The sequence below is a fragment of the Amphiprion ocellaris genome, chromosome 3, assembly GCF_022539595.1.
Source record: "Amphiprion ocellaris isolate individual 3 ecotype Okinawa chromosome 3, ASM2253959v1, whole genome shotgun sequence".
In the NCBI taxonomy this organism is placed as follows: domain Eukaryota; kingdom Metazoa; phylum Chordata; class Actinopteri; family Pomacentridae; genus Amphiprion; species Amphiprion ocellaris.
Genome location: NC_072768.1, coordinates 17,309,819 through 17,324,556, shown reverse-complemented (window position 1 = coordinate 17,324,556; position 14,738 = coordinate 17,309,819). Strand labels below are relative to the sequence as shown.

Genomic DNA, 14,738 nt, shown 5'->3' with positions numbered 1-14,738 from the left:
ATTGTGATTAATCGATTGAAAATTAAACAAAAAAAGTCATTTATCCACACAAAATGTCAAATATTTGCTGGTTATAGTTTTTCAGATTTGACAACTTTCTGTTATTTTGTGTTATTTTACTGTAAGTGACAAAAAAAGATTATCTTCAGATTGTGAATTTTCAGTTGAAGACTAAATACAGAGTTTGTTGCGTTCAGAAGTTCTGAATTTAACCAAGTTGTTAGGAATTTGAATGAAGTGACCAAAATGTGTGTTAAAGAGGTTTATAAAATCTGATCAAACCAAATCTCAACTGTTGTGGTGAAGGAAACTGTCTAGCTTTTAAATGTCAGACTATACATTTATAACAAGTTCAGTTTTATTTTAAATTTTAAATGTCATTACTGCTTATGTAGTTGTAAATGTTTTAAGACTGAAAAATACCGGTGACTCTGGTCTCGAGCAATGTTCTGCCCATAGCGCTATGAGTCTGGTTACACCCCACATCAAGAGTAATAACATAAACATGGAAGGATAAATGTTGAGAAGTTGTCTTTTAATCAAAGAACAAAAGCATCTCAACAAAGTTTTATATTGGAGTTTGTGTTATTCTAAATTTTGACATGAAAATTTTCATTTTTACTGTCAGTCATGAGTCTCCTCAATAACCAATTATCAGTACACACACAAAACGTTCATCCTTCCAGACAGCACGCCTGATTGCTATAGAAAAATTCAAAACCTGCTTGAGATAGATGATTAATCAAAGCTAACATCTGGCTGACATTAATTGATGATTGCATTATTACTGTGAGGTAGTGGGCAGACCAATATGTTTTTTTCAGACCAAATATCGATCATTAGCAATCAAGAAAATTACCAACCATATTTGAAACTGGACTGTATTTGCAGTTAAAATGAAAATCTTGGTGTTAGAATTAAGAATAACTCAAACTCCAGCATAAAAATAGTTTTATTTATGTTTTACGTGCGATAATCAAAAGAAAACTTTGAACTATTTATCTTTCAGTGTTGATAGACTCTTACTTGTGGTGTATAGCCAATCAAATGTGGTGACTACAAACAGACAGGCAGCTGCATCAGAGTTAAGGTTGCACATTTCTAAATTCATTTATTTTATCGGGAATCCATTACAAAAACAAGAAAAGCACTCAGAAAGCGCTGTACTCCGCCAAGGCTGTTCAGTCGTATCACTTCCAATGGATGAAATCTTGAAAAACTTCGTGGCAGAAATCACGGCACCATAGAATGTGGCCATTTAATATAGATGTAACCACAAACAAAAAGACCTTGTGCTGAGCACAGGCCTGTGTTATGCATGTGTATGCTATGTACAGATACCAAATCGCGTGACCTAAATATGTAGCAGGTGGCAGGAATTGATGGGACTCAGAAACACCCCCACAATTTTTTTTTAATTTAATTTTTTTTTAATTTAATCAATTGTTCCTTGTATCGTTTCCGACGGATAAGTCCCGATAAGTCCGCAAAGGTGGATTTGTAGTAGGATCGCAATCATGTGATCATCAGCAGGCAGGTGACGTAGTGTTCACTTGTTGTCATAGTTACAGTGACGCCGCTATCTCTCAATGAAACAGAAATCTTTAAGAAATCTGTGGATCCAGACTATAAGCCGCATCACTGACAGAATCTAATCACTTGGTCCTTGTGTCATTTCTGACCTTCCCTGAAAATTTCATTGAAATTTGTTTGTCCGTTTTTGAATAATGTTGCTAACAGACAGACAGACAGACAAACAACCAGACGGACAAACGTACGCTGATCGTCACATAAACCCTCGCCGAGTTCTTTGGCTGAGTAATAATAACACTGAAAAGCAGAAAAATGCGGAACATTAGATATGATAATCAGCCATTTTGATAATTGATTGCCGCCTACTGTGGGGTAATGAAATTAAAAAGACAAAAGCTTATTATTTGACATTTAAGAACTCACTGCCTAATATCACCAATCCATCCTTTAGGGGAAACACTGGGTGAACACAGACCTCATAAAACTGGTACTGTGAATTCATTAGTGTCCGACTTTAGGAAAGTTGTTAACTATCAGGTCTTAGTTTGCTAAACACAAGCAGAAATCACAGTAAACTCGGGAAAACAGCCAACAGTACTACAAAGTAAGAAGGTTTGTAATATGTAGCTAATATGTTCAAACAAAATGAGCAGGATGTTCCTTTAAGGCCACAACCTTCATACACCATCCTGCATGTCTGAGACCAAAGCGCAGCAGGGAGTGGCGTTCCTCTAACCTCGGAAGATAAGATAAGATTAACAACAGTTGAGCTTTCAAGCCTTTCATCTCTAATATGAGAGGAAAAGCCATCCACACCCTGAGGCATGGACTGTGTCCGAGAGCAGCGCTGTCATATTCACTTACCATTTCACTTCTTCATGTTTGAGACAATGGCATGACCTTAATTATCTTGTCAGTCATCTATAGTATTTGTTCTTCAGTGGAGGGATTTTTTTCAGTAGCATTGTTTCTGATGCTTTCCTAATGAACAAGTGACCACCAGGGTGACTCATAATATTGTACAATGCTATCACAAAATACAACCAGTGGTGAAACTGCAACAGAAAATAAATAAATTATTATTCTGACATGCAATAACTCATTTATTGCCGTTTGTCTTGCAAGAAGTCAAACATTAACTGATTCATCCTCAGTTCTGCTCTTCTCTGTTTTGTATCACTGCTAATTGAACATTTGGGATTTTTCTACTGTTGGCTCAGCAAATGTTGGACTCTGGGAATATGTGTCATTTTGCAAACACAATGGTCAAATCAACCTGCAATTGAGACTGATTTAAATTGTAGTTCTAACTTTACAACACTTCAGACCTGAGAGTCGAATCACTGCTGTGCTCTGGATCAGTCTTTGTTAAAACACTGTTGCACAACCAAAAGCACTCATGAGTGATGCCAAGTTGTGGTGGGAAAAAAACTGACCTGGAGGCAATGAACCCGGATAATTATAGCGTTTCAGGTTAGCTATTGAAACGGTGTATAGTCGATAATGGATTTTGAACATTCATACTCCATTTAATCCAGTGGAGGTTTCGCCTACAATCAAATCCAGTTCAAACTTTAATAAGTTCCATCATCACATTTCCAGATGAACACATTTTAAGTTGAGTGTTTTTTTCTGTTTATGCAGCACATTGCTTCTGCTATTGGATGAATGCGGCCATTTCTCGGGTATTATGTGTAACTCTATATAATTGCAGCCTTTACTTAATGCATTAAGACTGCTGATTGGAAATAATTACTTCTTGTTGCATATTTTATCTTTGGTTAAATAATCCTTCTTCTATATGGTTTTCTCCTGTACCTTTTTGCTGCTTTTTCTTCCACAGAATATTATGAACAATCACTATAGATAATGATGAAGACAATCCTATCATGATAATTTGATTAGGGAAGTGTAGCACATCTTTTGCTCCAATAGTAGCTCATATTTTAACTCCATATTAAGGAAACCAGGCAACTGAACTGAAACACGATTACACTGTTCCCGCCTCAGAGCGACGTGCCGTGTTGATGTAGCAGAAACAACACAAGAACATGTGCCGCATCATGTGACTGAGCACTGGGAAGCTTTGTACGTATGAAGCGTTGCTCATGTGCCTCCCCTCCACAGTGAAGCGTGACGTTAACTTCATGTGGCCTCCTCACAACGGGAAAATATTACAAATTTAATGTGTGTGGATAACGCTCCAATTAAACCAGAGAAAACACATCCTCTTTTCTGGGCTGTTTGTGGTGTTTAAAACGTCCCTCTGCATCTTGGAAACGTTCCCTGAACATGCCTGTCCTAATTTAATTCAACACCCTGGTTCACACTCTAACTGTTAAACACCGTGAAGCTGACACTTTTTTATACTTCTGTTCCCTGAACACAGATTTTAGCACTGAGTGTGACAATTTGCTGCTTGCACCGACATGCTAATATGTTCTAATATGAACGTCTGCTGACCTGCAGACAGAACATACAGTGTGCGGTGGTGGTACTAGCGTTTAACTTACAGACACGCTTATTGATTAACTATTGATCGGACTAATGCTGAGGTTGCAGAGGAGCTTTGTCACAACTGATCTTTATTCTCTAAATACCACTACACTACTATGCAAACAAACAAGCTGGAGGAGCTGAAAGAGGAATGTGCATGTGGAGGAGACAAGCAGCTCAGCAGTTGAAAGCCATTTGCACTGTATTTTTTCACTACTTTACCATGCTGTATTTCTGAAACTGGTGAAGTAGCTCTTAATCAACTTCTCCTTCAGGCTACTCTAGAAAAGAAATGGCTTAAGTATAATGGACAGCATGGATCTGTCTGCTCTATCTTATGTAACTGCCTTTGATTTGTTCCCATTCAATGCATTGAATTTCCACTTCTTTCCAAACCGATGCTCCACTTTTGCTGCAACCGAAAACCCTCTGATTGTTCGTCCTCTTGTCCTGACCCTCAGTGTTGTCCTAACAGAAAGTAACTGTGTCCAAACAAGGTAAATTTGGGTGAACATAGCGGACGACATGGTGGTTAGCACCGTCGCCTCAAAGCAATGAGGTTCTAGGTTCAAACCTGCTGGTGGGATGGGGCATTGGTTTGTATGTTCTCCTTGAGCTTCCTCTCAAAAACATGCATGGCGGGTTCACTGGTGAATCTAAATTGGCCGTGAGTGTGTCTCTGACCAGATGACCTGTCCAGTGTGTGGGGTACACCCTGGACAGGTCATCTGGTCTTGATCGATATCAGCTGGGACCTCACGATGATATTCCCCAACTCCCGCAAACCTCTACTGGACTTCTACTGGATAACACGGATGTAACTAATGGATGGATGGATCCAAATACTATAAAACAAATTATGTCCTTAGAAATCATGTGAAGAAAATCTGACTAATCCCACACCTGGTGACATAATCATGCAGCTAAAATGTAAATATTCAAATCAGGCTCCAGCTTATAGGCTACCATTGAAGCATAGCATTCTGGGATTTCTGTATCTGTTCTCCTTGATGCTATTTTCTGCTCAATTCGGGTGACCATTCCCAAAAGAGATTTGAATTTGAAATTGATCTTTAGCTAAAGCCCTCCATCATACCTTAACACGTGAAAGTAGGCGTGGAAATTTGAGTCATCTTTCCAAAACCAAAAACACAAGGCCAAATGTTCTAAGAAATCAATTTAACATGAGTTTCTCTGCAAACTGCTACAATGTTTGGTTAACTAACATGCTGTCTGCAGTAGGAACCTGTATGTCGCTCTGCAAGCATGATTTATCTAAAGTAAGCATCTGAATACCTACAATTATATGTGTAATGTTACATTTCCTTACTGTTACTGTATTATATTAAAATGTACAAACTAACAAGTCACCCTGCAATTCCTTCATCTTTAGGACATTTTTAAAGACCTATGTTCGGTTCATAAGTTCACCATAAGTAGATCACATCTGCTTAACGTCTCTTAAAATGACATTAGGAGCAGCTCCTCTTATGTCCACAGCTTCTAGGAATGCTGAGCAACACGCAGCGTGGCAGTGCTGCACCCAAACAGTGAAGTGAATGTGCACACAAGCAAGAATAATAAGTGGTCAGTGTGTCTACAGCTACAAATCAACTGTGGAGAGGAGAGCTGCAGGAAACGTAGCCTTTCTGTAAAAGTGAGGCATGGAAGTGTGCTGCAGAAGAAAGGGTGACACAGGTTGGAGTGAGCAATACTCAGTGATCCATTCAAACGACCGTGCTCACTGGACCAGACAGAGCGCCCACTCAGAGGAGATGCATCAGAATCCTCCACATGAAGCTCGGCCTGTCTCTACAGAAAGCAACCCAGGATAACCCTCAGAGGGAGCTCAGAGAGGCCTACTAAGAGGAAAGCAGGGCTACAAAGGAGGAAAACAGGGTTTCACGTTCCAACATTCTGGTGTTACTTTCCATTTCTAATGATCTTCAAATGCTCCACTATATTTAGAATGTGGATCAAACAGCCAGGATGTTGAAATACATCAAAAATGCAGAAGAGAAACAGCAGATACGCCCAGATACACACGCTCACCTAAATCAGATATTGCATTAAAAGTAAAAATCAAATCAAGAGAGCCATATGTAAAATAGAAAAGTATTCATAAATACTCTATCTACCATGTATGCAGAAAATATAAAACAGCATTAACTTTATAGCAGCACTAGTCAGCTGTCTTCAGATGCATCTATTCTGGCTTTTAAGGATAAGGATAAGGGTAAACTTTATTGATCCCACAGTGGGGAAAGTTCACCGTTTAGGTTTATCCATGAAACCCAAGTTATCAGAGGGATCCATTGGTATCGGCAAGTGATAACCGTCTTGAGTGGATCTGTATGGATCACCACTTCTCGTATGGGCTCAGGTTTTCTCTGCTGGCAGCGATATTTCACAACAACGAGGCCTGCCGGTCAGCCAGCTGTTGACAAATCCCCAGCATGGCTCAGTCCAGGCTGATGCTACACCGAGCCGACACACACACATGTAGATACATATGCATGCTCCTGGCAGAAGTATCACATCTATGTATGAAGTAGAGGCTGTTGAACTGAGCATGCAGAATCATGCATCTCATTTAAACATGTTATATACTGCAAGGCACAGAAACCTCACCATATATAATGATGAAAATAGAACACCGATGAGTGGTTGATGGTTTCTAAAAACAGAAGTGTATTATATTATCATCCTCTCTCTTTTTTTTGTCTTGAGATTAAAAATTCTTCACGGCAGATTTGCATGAGGAAGCATGAAGGAGGGCGGGTGTGAGACTTCAACAGTTTCACACGATCTCTTCATTCTATAGGGAGCACAGACCATATGGATCTATTTTAGTCCTCAAACAGTCAATTTACCAGTTAATAAGCAGAAAATTAATCAGCAGTATTTCTGAAGTGTTCAAGGAAGAATGCTTATCTGATTCTATGAGGGTTTTTGTTGAATAATAAATTAAAAATGTGGGGGTTTGGATTATTTGGATGGACTTAACCTTGAGTTCTAGGAAATTGTATCCCACTTTTGAATATTTTAAGGATAAAACAACACAGAAAGTAATCAGAAGATGAATTTATAGTATGCGTATACGTTCACGCCCTCCTCTCGACGCTGCTAGAGCATTTAATTCTTGTACACATCGTTCACAAGCTACCAGGGAGTCTCCTCGCTGACTTTAGATCACATCCATTTGCACATCTGAAGTGGGTTCACAGCTGCACGGCGTAACTTGAAACATCAGATGCAGAAAGTCAGAGGGAGTTTCTGCACACAGTGTTCTTAATGAGCATCTAACATCATCGCTTAAACAATTACATTCAAGGAAAAAGTCAGAACAGCTTATCAAGCGTATGGGGGAGGAGAAACTCCCTCTTCTTTGTGGATCCGGGGCAATAAACTGCTCTGTCACACTTTGTGTAGCTGGAGGGCTGCCTGAAGGACTGAACTGTGACCTCTGTAGTTCTGAAGCACCAGACCCTGTTACTCTATCTGCATGAGTAGAAGTGATCATGACTCTTCGCTCTCAGGCAATACAGCACTTTTTTTTCTTTGAGTTGTAAAAATAGATGCAGAGTCATAAAAAATAACCTGGGATAAGTTTTTCAGCAGTTTGTGAGTCCTGTTTGACTTACAAACTAAACAGTTTATAGAAGCAGCAGTCGAATGCTGTTTATGATGTGTCTGTTTAAAATGCAACACATTTGATGTGTTACAGCTTTGGCAGGAGGACGCAGGGAGTCGGATGTGATGTGATATCAATAATGCAACAGATGATCTTAGATTCAGCTCTGGTCTCAGTTATCAGGAGGATTACAGCCTCTGACAGGTCATAGACTTTGTATCAAGGGGATGTGGACATGTTTTTATGACATTTACTGCAACAAAAAGTAGAAGAAAAATGGGTCAAATTGAACAAAGCACAACTGAAACAGGTGAAGACGTGAACCTGGTCACAGTTGGAGCTCATCCAGGAGAGCACTCCTCCTCTCCTCCACAATAAAGTCACTGATATCCTGTCAAACAGCTTCCACTGACCTCATTATGGTCGACTTTTATGGTATCTTTCTGTCTACACCGCCATCACACTAACAAGGCAGTCTGATGTGGTTCTAGAGGACAGATCATTGCCATGTTTTGATGAGATGTGGTTCTGGCATCCTCACAGCAAACCGTCATGTTTATGCGCTAAGGCTGGGTATGATACTGGAGGAGTGAGGAAGGGAAGGCCAGCTGCTGCTCTTCATCCTATTCCACATTTAAAACAAACACCAAAAAATAAAAACACACGAATCGGGCCAGAATCGAGCTGCTGGTGTTTGTGTTGACGCCTCTGAGCGGGTCCAGGAAGGACGCGCTCACTTCCAGAGGATGCTGTGCTCAAGAAAAAGATGGACGCATACAGGTTACTCACTCTGCGTAGCCGGTGGACCAGGGCAGCCGCTTGGTCTCCTTCAGGATCAGGATCGGTCTCGCTATGTGATCCGCCGAGCACTCGACCTCGTCCGGCGACAGTCCCAGGAACTCCGGCCGGCTATACGGGTATTTCAGCGGCAGATCCGAGCCGCCCGAATGGTCCCCGTTGGAGCCACCGGCCATCATACCTCCCATAAAATTGGCCACCGCCGATTTCATACGCGTGAGCATGGTCCCGCTGCTGCGTGGCTCCAGGAGATGCGGTTGCGTGATGAGAGTCTCCCCTCCGCACGGCGACGCAGATCGGCGGCGTGATCGGCAGACAGAGGGCGGCCGTGGAGACTCATTCAGCTCAGCGCTCCCTGGATGAACGCGGAAATAAAAAGCCAAACACACACACGCACACACCGCGCGCACACACTCTGAGGCAGGCGGGCAGGCAGCGCTGCACGCTGGTCATGTGACAAACCGGTTGCTGCTGGTGGATTTGGTCGCTCGGGCATCTATCTCCGTGAGCAGCTTACAGTTGTAACAGTGCTGGAGGTCAGAGGTGCGTAATCCCCAACCTGCGTCTTGCAGGAGTGCAGCCAAACGCTGGGTGCAGCCTGACCCAGGGGAGGGCAAGCACGGTCACAAAACACACACTGAAGCTACAGCATACCAACTGCAAGCAGCTGCACTTTATGCATGACAAAGTAATGTTTTCTGGATGTGCAAATGACACAAAATCAACCAGTTTGTTTCCCTTTAAAGATGAAAAAGGACTGCCCCCCACTTCTTATTAATGTTGGTCAAGAATCCATAAAGGTTTGGGATCCCTTTATGAATTACTTTCTAACCCTAACTCAAATATAAAAACTCTTTATTAACCCTCGTGTTGTCCTGCGGGTCAAAATTGACACGGTTTAAAGTTTGAAAATATGGAGAAAAAAAAATTCACAGTGAAACTTCTGATGCCCACATCTTCAACATTTTCAGGAAATCTTTGAACATTTTTTTTGGTGGAAAAAAGAAAATGCTAAAAATGCATCTTAAGAACATTCACAAAAAAATCGATTTTGGTTAATTTTTTTCTGAATGTTCTTAAAGAAAATATTAGAAGTTTTACTGATACATATGCAATCATTTTAGAAATTTTCAGGGTTTTTTGGGAAGATGTTTACTCATTTTTTTGAAATAAAATAAAATATTTCAGGGAAACTCTTAAGGAATTATTGGAATTTTCTTCCTGAAGGTTTTGCAAATTTTCACAAATTTGGGGATTTTTTTGCTGAATTTTTGGATTTTTTTCACACAAGGAAACAATATTTTTTGGTGCCTGTAGAGGACAACAGGAGGGTTAACACAAGTAAGCCATGACAGTCTTCATCAGGGTTCAATGTTAGCAAATGGTGCATTTAAAATCCATCAAGTAGCTATTTTTTTAATCACTACTTGATGACAGCTCTGGTCCATTAAGACCACCTGACTTTGTATTTTCTTATTTTTAATCCACCAGCAATCATGCTCTTGACCCTATTTTTTCTTCTTTCTAATTGTTTCTTTTCCTCTAATGTAATGTATCTGAAAAATGAAGTACATCCCATGGAAATTGTTGGTTTATTTGACATATTTGGATGGTCGGACATTGGATCATTTTTGATGCTTGAACACAACCATATGCACAATTTGCTGTGTTTTGATCTACAGAAATGTAAGTAGATGCAGCACAATAATTCTTCTGAGGATTCTTCTTAGCTAGTATTGCCCCTTTTAGCAACAATAGCTTCTTTTATTCATTTTGCATATTTGTCCACCACTGTACTAATTTGGGAGTACTAAAATGTTTTAACCACTCCTACAAAATGTCTTTAGTTGTGAGATGTTTGGGGGTTTTCTTTTATACACTGCCCAATTCAAATCTGGACTTTGACTCAGCCATTCCATAGCCTTTAATTTCTTCTTTTTGAACCATTCCTTGGTGAATTTGCTAGTGTGTTTAGGATAATTATTGTGCTTTCAGATGGATTGCCTCACATTGTCTTGAAGCATTCTTTGATAGGATGCAGAATTCATAGTTGAATTGATGACTGCATGCAGTGAGATAGCCCTTCATCATAACATTTCTACCACCTTGATTCACAGTTTTTTAAAGTTCTTCTCCTAAACAGCTGTCTTTGGTCTGCACCAAACATGCATACTGTTAAAGTGAGCAAATAAATTTATCTTTGATCCATCTCTCCAGAGCACATGATTCCAAAAGGCCTTCTCTTTGCCTGTATGTTCATTGGGAACCTGTTGCAGCGAAATCATTTTCCTGGTAAACCTACCCATCCTGGTCAAATCTGTACAATCTCCTTCTGATTTTCGATGCAGCACTTTGACACCAACTGTTGCAGACTTACTTTCAGATTCAGAGATTAAAGTTTGGGTTCTTGCAGACTTCTTACATCAAACAGTCTGGTGTTAGGTTGAATTTGCTAGGCAGCCAGTTCTGGGCAAACTTACAGTCTTTTGAAATCTACACCATTTGTACAGTGTTTTTTTTTTCCCTAGTGTGAAGATTTATTTCAAATAATTGGTAGATGTTTTTAAATCTGTTTCTAGACTCAGGAATTTGCAACCTTTTTCTCAAGGCCTCAGAGAACTCTTTAAATATTGACATGATAACACAAGACACTTTAATAGCAAAGAAGTCCAGAAGTTGGAGGTTTAAATAAAACAGGTTCCACCGTCATTGCCACCCAATCTAAAACTCCTGAGTCCATTTTTTTTTTTTTTTTAAGATTTGTAGGTGTGATAAATGTAGAAACACACTGACTTGTTGTCTGCTGTGCATTTTAAATCCTATTTAAATTATTAATATGACTACAAAATTTGACTTTCATCGATGGTAACTGTTTCAAAGAGGATCAAGTGAACAATATTTTTGTAGGACTGCAGTTAATATCAGTATTTAAGAAGCTGTCCCAGCCTTGGTCACAAACTGGCCTCAAAGTGGCAATATGCAAAAAAAAATGACAGCATTGTTTTTACACCAAATATGAAAATATATGAAGTTGTGCTGCTGTGTTGCAGATTCCTTTAACATGATATTCTACACAGTAGTGTTATTCATGTATGGGATTGTTCAGACCACAGATAACATATGAATAATACAATATTTAGCCTTGTTTGTCAGCTGGATTCAGATCCCAGACAGAATAAACAGGTCATTAGTTCAAAAACAACTATTCTCATGAGTTTAGCAAAGCCATAAAATGCTCATCTGATGAAACAGAGTGTGTTTTTGGAGCTGTTGAAGAGCACAAATAGTCCCCTTACATCAGCTAGATATGATCACAGCCATAAAAATCCCCAAACTGTGGTCCCATTACCTCACTCAGACCGCAAAAGAATACCTAGAATGGTACAATTTGTATGTCCTGATAAGGAGGAACACTGTAGAATAATAGTCTTGCTCTATCCCTCTTACCCCCCCCCCACACACACACACCCACACACACACACCCACACACACACACACACACACACACACACGCACACACACACACACACACACACACACAGAGGCACACAGGAAGACATTGTGTGCAGTCAGCTGACTTTGGCACGCTCTCTGTACTTGTACCTGATAAAAACCCTCTCTCAGTAAGGAAGAGTGAGGAGCCCAGCAGTAACAGAGAAGAAACAAAATAAGCAATTTGCACAGCATGAAATCTGACCTGAATCATGTAACAATAACAGTAATAATACATGGTCGAAGAGCAGCTTCCAGTAAAAACAAATAGAGCATAGCGTTAAATTACAGCCAGCCCAATACAAAAAAGTATATTTAAGTATATTTCAAAGATGTAATGTCAGTGATTGTGACAGCTTCATATCCTCACTATAGTTACAAAATGAATGGCGTCAGGCCAACTAAAGTAAAACATCAAACAGAAAGTCTAACAAAAGAGCCACATTCACCACAATAATTCAGTTGAAACCAGAAATATTTCTGCAAATATGACTCCTCTGGCTGTTTTTTTCTTTTTTGTTGTTGTTGCTGTTTAATATCACATGCCGTATTATTTGTTGTTTCTTTGGTATTCCTAGTGTTTCATAATTTTTGCGGCCAGGGAATCAGTGGCAGCGATTGGCTGGGCGATAAGCCAAACCACCAGGATGTGGGTCTAGACATCATGAACTTGCAAACACACCCAGAGCTTGCATTTTGGAGAAGTAAACCATATAAAATGATCTATACAATACTACAATCTGCAGACCAGCAAACCCACAGATCAGATTCAAAGGTTTCTTTCCGTTCCTGGAGCAGCAGCGGTAAAAGATGAAGTATAAGAATGACTTTTCTAAAACACCCTTCTTGTAAGGATAGAAAGATAAATTCTGATTCTGACTCAGCTGGTGAGACAAATCTGTTTGATTCAAAGGTTCACTGCAGAAGAAATGTTGCCATTTGGACACTCACAAGTCACATTCTGTGTGAGTCTACTGAGAGTTGGCTGATGTCTGCTTAGAATAAGAAATGCAAATGTTTGGTACTATAGTCCTATTATCACAAGAGACACTGCCATGAAGACATTAGTACCTTATGATTGTGTTACTGATTCTTTACATGCACTTTAATTTATAATCTCTGCTTCTTACCATATCAGCTAAGTCTTGTGCCCTCAAACAACTTCCCTGTTTTTTGCCACGCAACTTTGTTTGGTTGGCCCAGAGCGAAACTCACCAGCCCCCTGCATCATTAACAAGACACCAGTGTAATCCAATGATATGACAAAATAATTCAATTAAACCCTAATTTATTGGGGAAAGTGGACCATGTGAGAACAATATTAACTAAAAAATAACATTGGGTGCTGGTGGGTCATTGCTCCAAAAAACATTTTATATGTTTAAAAAAAAAAAGAAAAACACGTTAGAAGATTCACATGTCCAGAATTTGGATTGCTCTATATAAAATAGCATTTAAGGCATGTAAGGTCTATTTATCAGGCATATATATATATATATATATATATATATATATATATATATATATATATATATATATATATATATATATATATATATATATATATATATATATATATATATGTATATGTATATATATATATATATATATATAGTGATTTTTTTCATTCTCTTGTGAATCTGCACTGCACAATCTCTCATCTTTTGCCAAATAGCTTCCACCAATTTTATCATTATAATGGCAGAATATTCACAATGAGCCACGTAAACATCGACAATAGTATCTAGTGTTTGTGGTTATGTTTGGACAATTTCTATTTGTTTATGGACAATGAAAGGATTGTGCTGACAGGATGCATGATATGAAGGCTTCTACTTAGCGCACCCATCCGAACATCTAACACTCATCTGTGCTTCTTCAGCTACAAATAATCTAAATGTAATTTGAGACCAAAGCCAGATTTCCCCATGTCCACCATACATCTGTCCCTAAATGAATTATTAGAATGTCAAAGCCAACCATGTAAATGATCATTGAAAACCATTAACAAAGAATCGAAGTTTTAAACAGTGTACCCAACTTCTAAAAAAGTGGTTTGTGGAATTGAAATGTGTGATAAATGTTATTTTAAAGGCAGATTTTTTAAAATAATGATCCGTTAAACTACAGCATGCGACTCTCTGAACATTACAAGTCAAGCTTGGAGTTTATCGTTTCTATTCGACAGCACCCAGCCACATTATCTTCAATCTTTAGAAGCTTAGACACCCATTAAAATGGTGAGCTCACTCATTATACAGAGTGTCTCCAGAGAAAACAAATAAACTCTGATGAAAGAGGACTTCCAAAATTGGCAGACTATATCCAATCAATAATTCATGAGTTTGCCAGCAAAGAGTTCTACTGACCTAATTACACACAACAAGCTGATCTGTGAGTCTGGATGCAGGAGCTGATGCACTCTGGATATACAGTCATTCATATAGTGAATATTAACCAGAACACTGAAGAAGGCTCTTGTCTTTCCCATGATAATAATCATAAATGCAGTTAACTGAGAATTCAGCAGTGATCCACTCATTCCACATGTATTCCAGTGAAGCAAAAAACTGTTACAACATAAGCATTAGTGTTGAACATAGTGTTTAGGCTGTGTGCTATGGGAGTCAAGTATCAACAAAGTCATTGGGAATTTTCCTTTAGGAACCATGTATGGATTCTAAACACAGTCTACCATATAGCTGGTATACAGTGCCTATGAAAGGTATTCACTCCCTCTGACATTTTTCTCTTTTTGTTGCTGTTAAATATTGAATCATAGTCA

The 14,738-nt window shown here is 39.1% G+C and overlaps 1 protein-coding gene across 1 annotated transcript in view; it reads right to left on the bottom strand.

Moving 5' to 3' along the window:
- ppm1h (protein phosphatase, Mg2+/Mn2+ dependent, 1H) overlaps nt 1-8,994 on the bottom strand; it is a 38,704-nt gene extending 29,710 nt beyond the window's left edge. Inside the window, exon 1 of the mRNA XM_023284201.3 lies at nt 8,453-8,994. Coding sequence (XP_023139969.2) covers nt 8,453-8,685 — 233 coding nt within the window. The 5' untranslated portion in view covers nt 8,686-8,994. The remainder of the gene's footprint in view (nt 1-8,452) is intronic.
- Nucleotides 8,995-14,738: the final 5,744 nt, after the last annotated feature.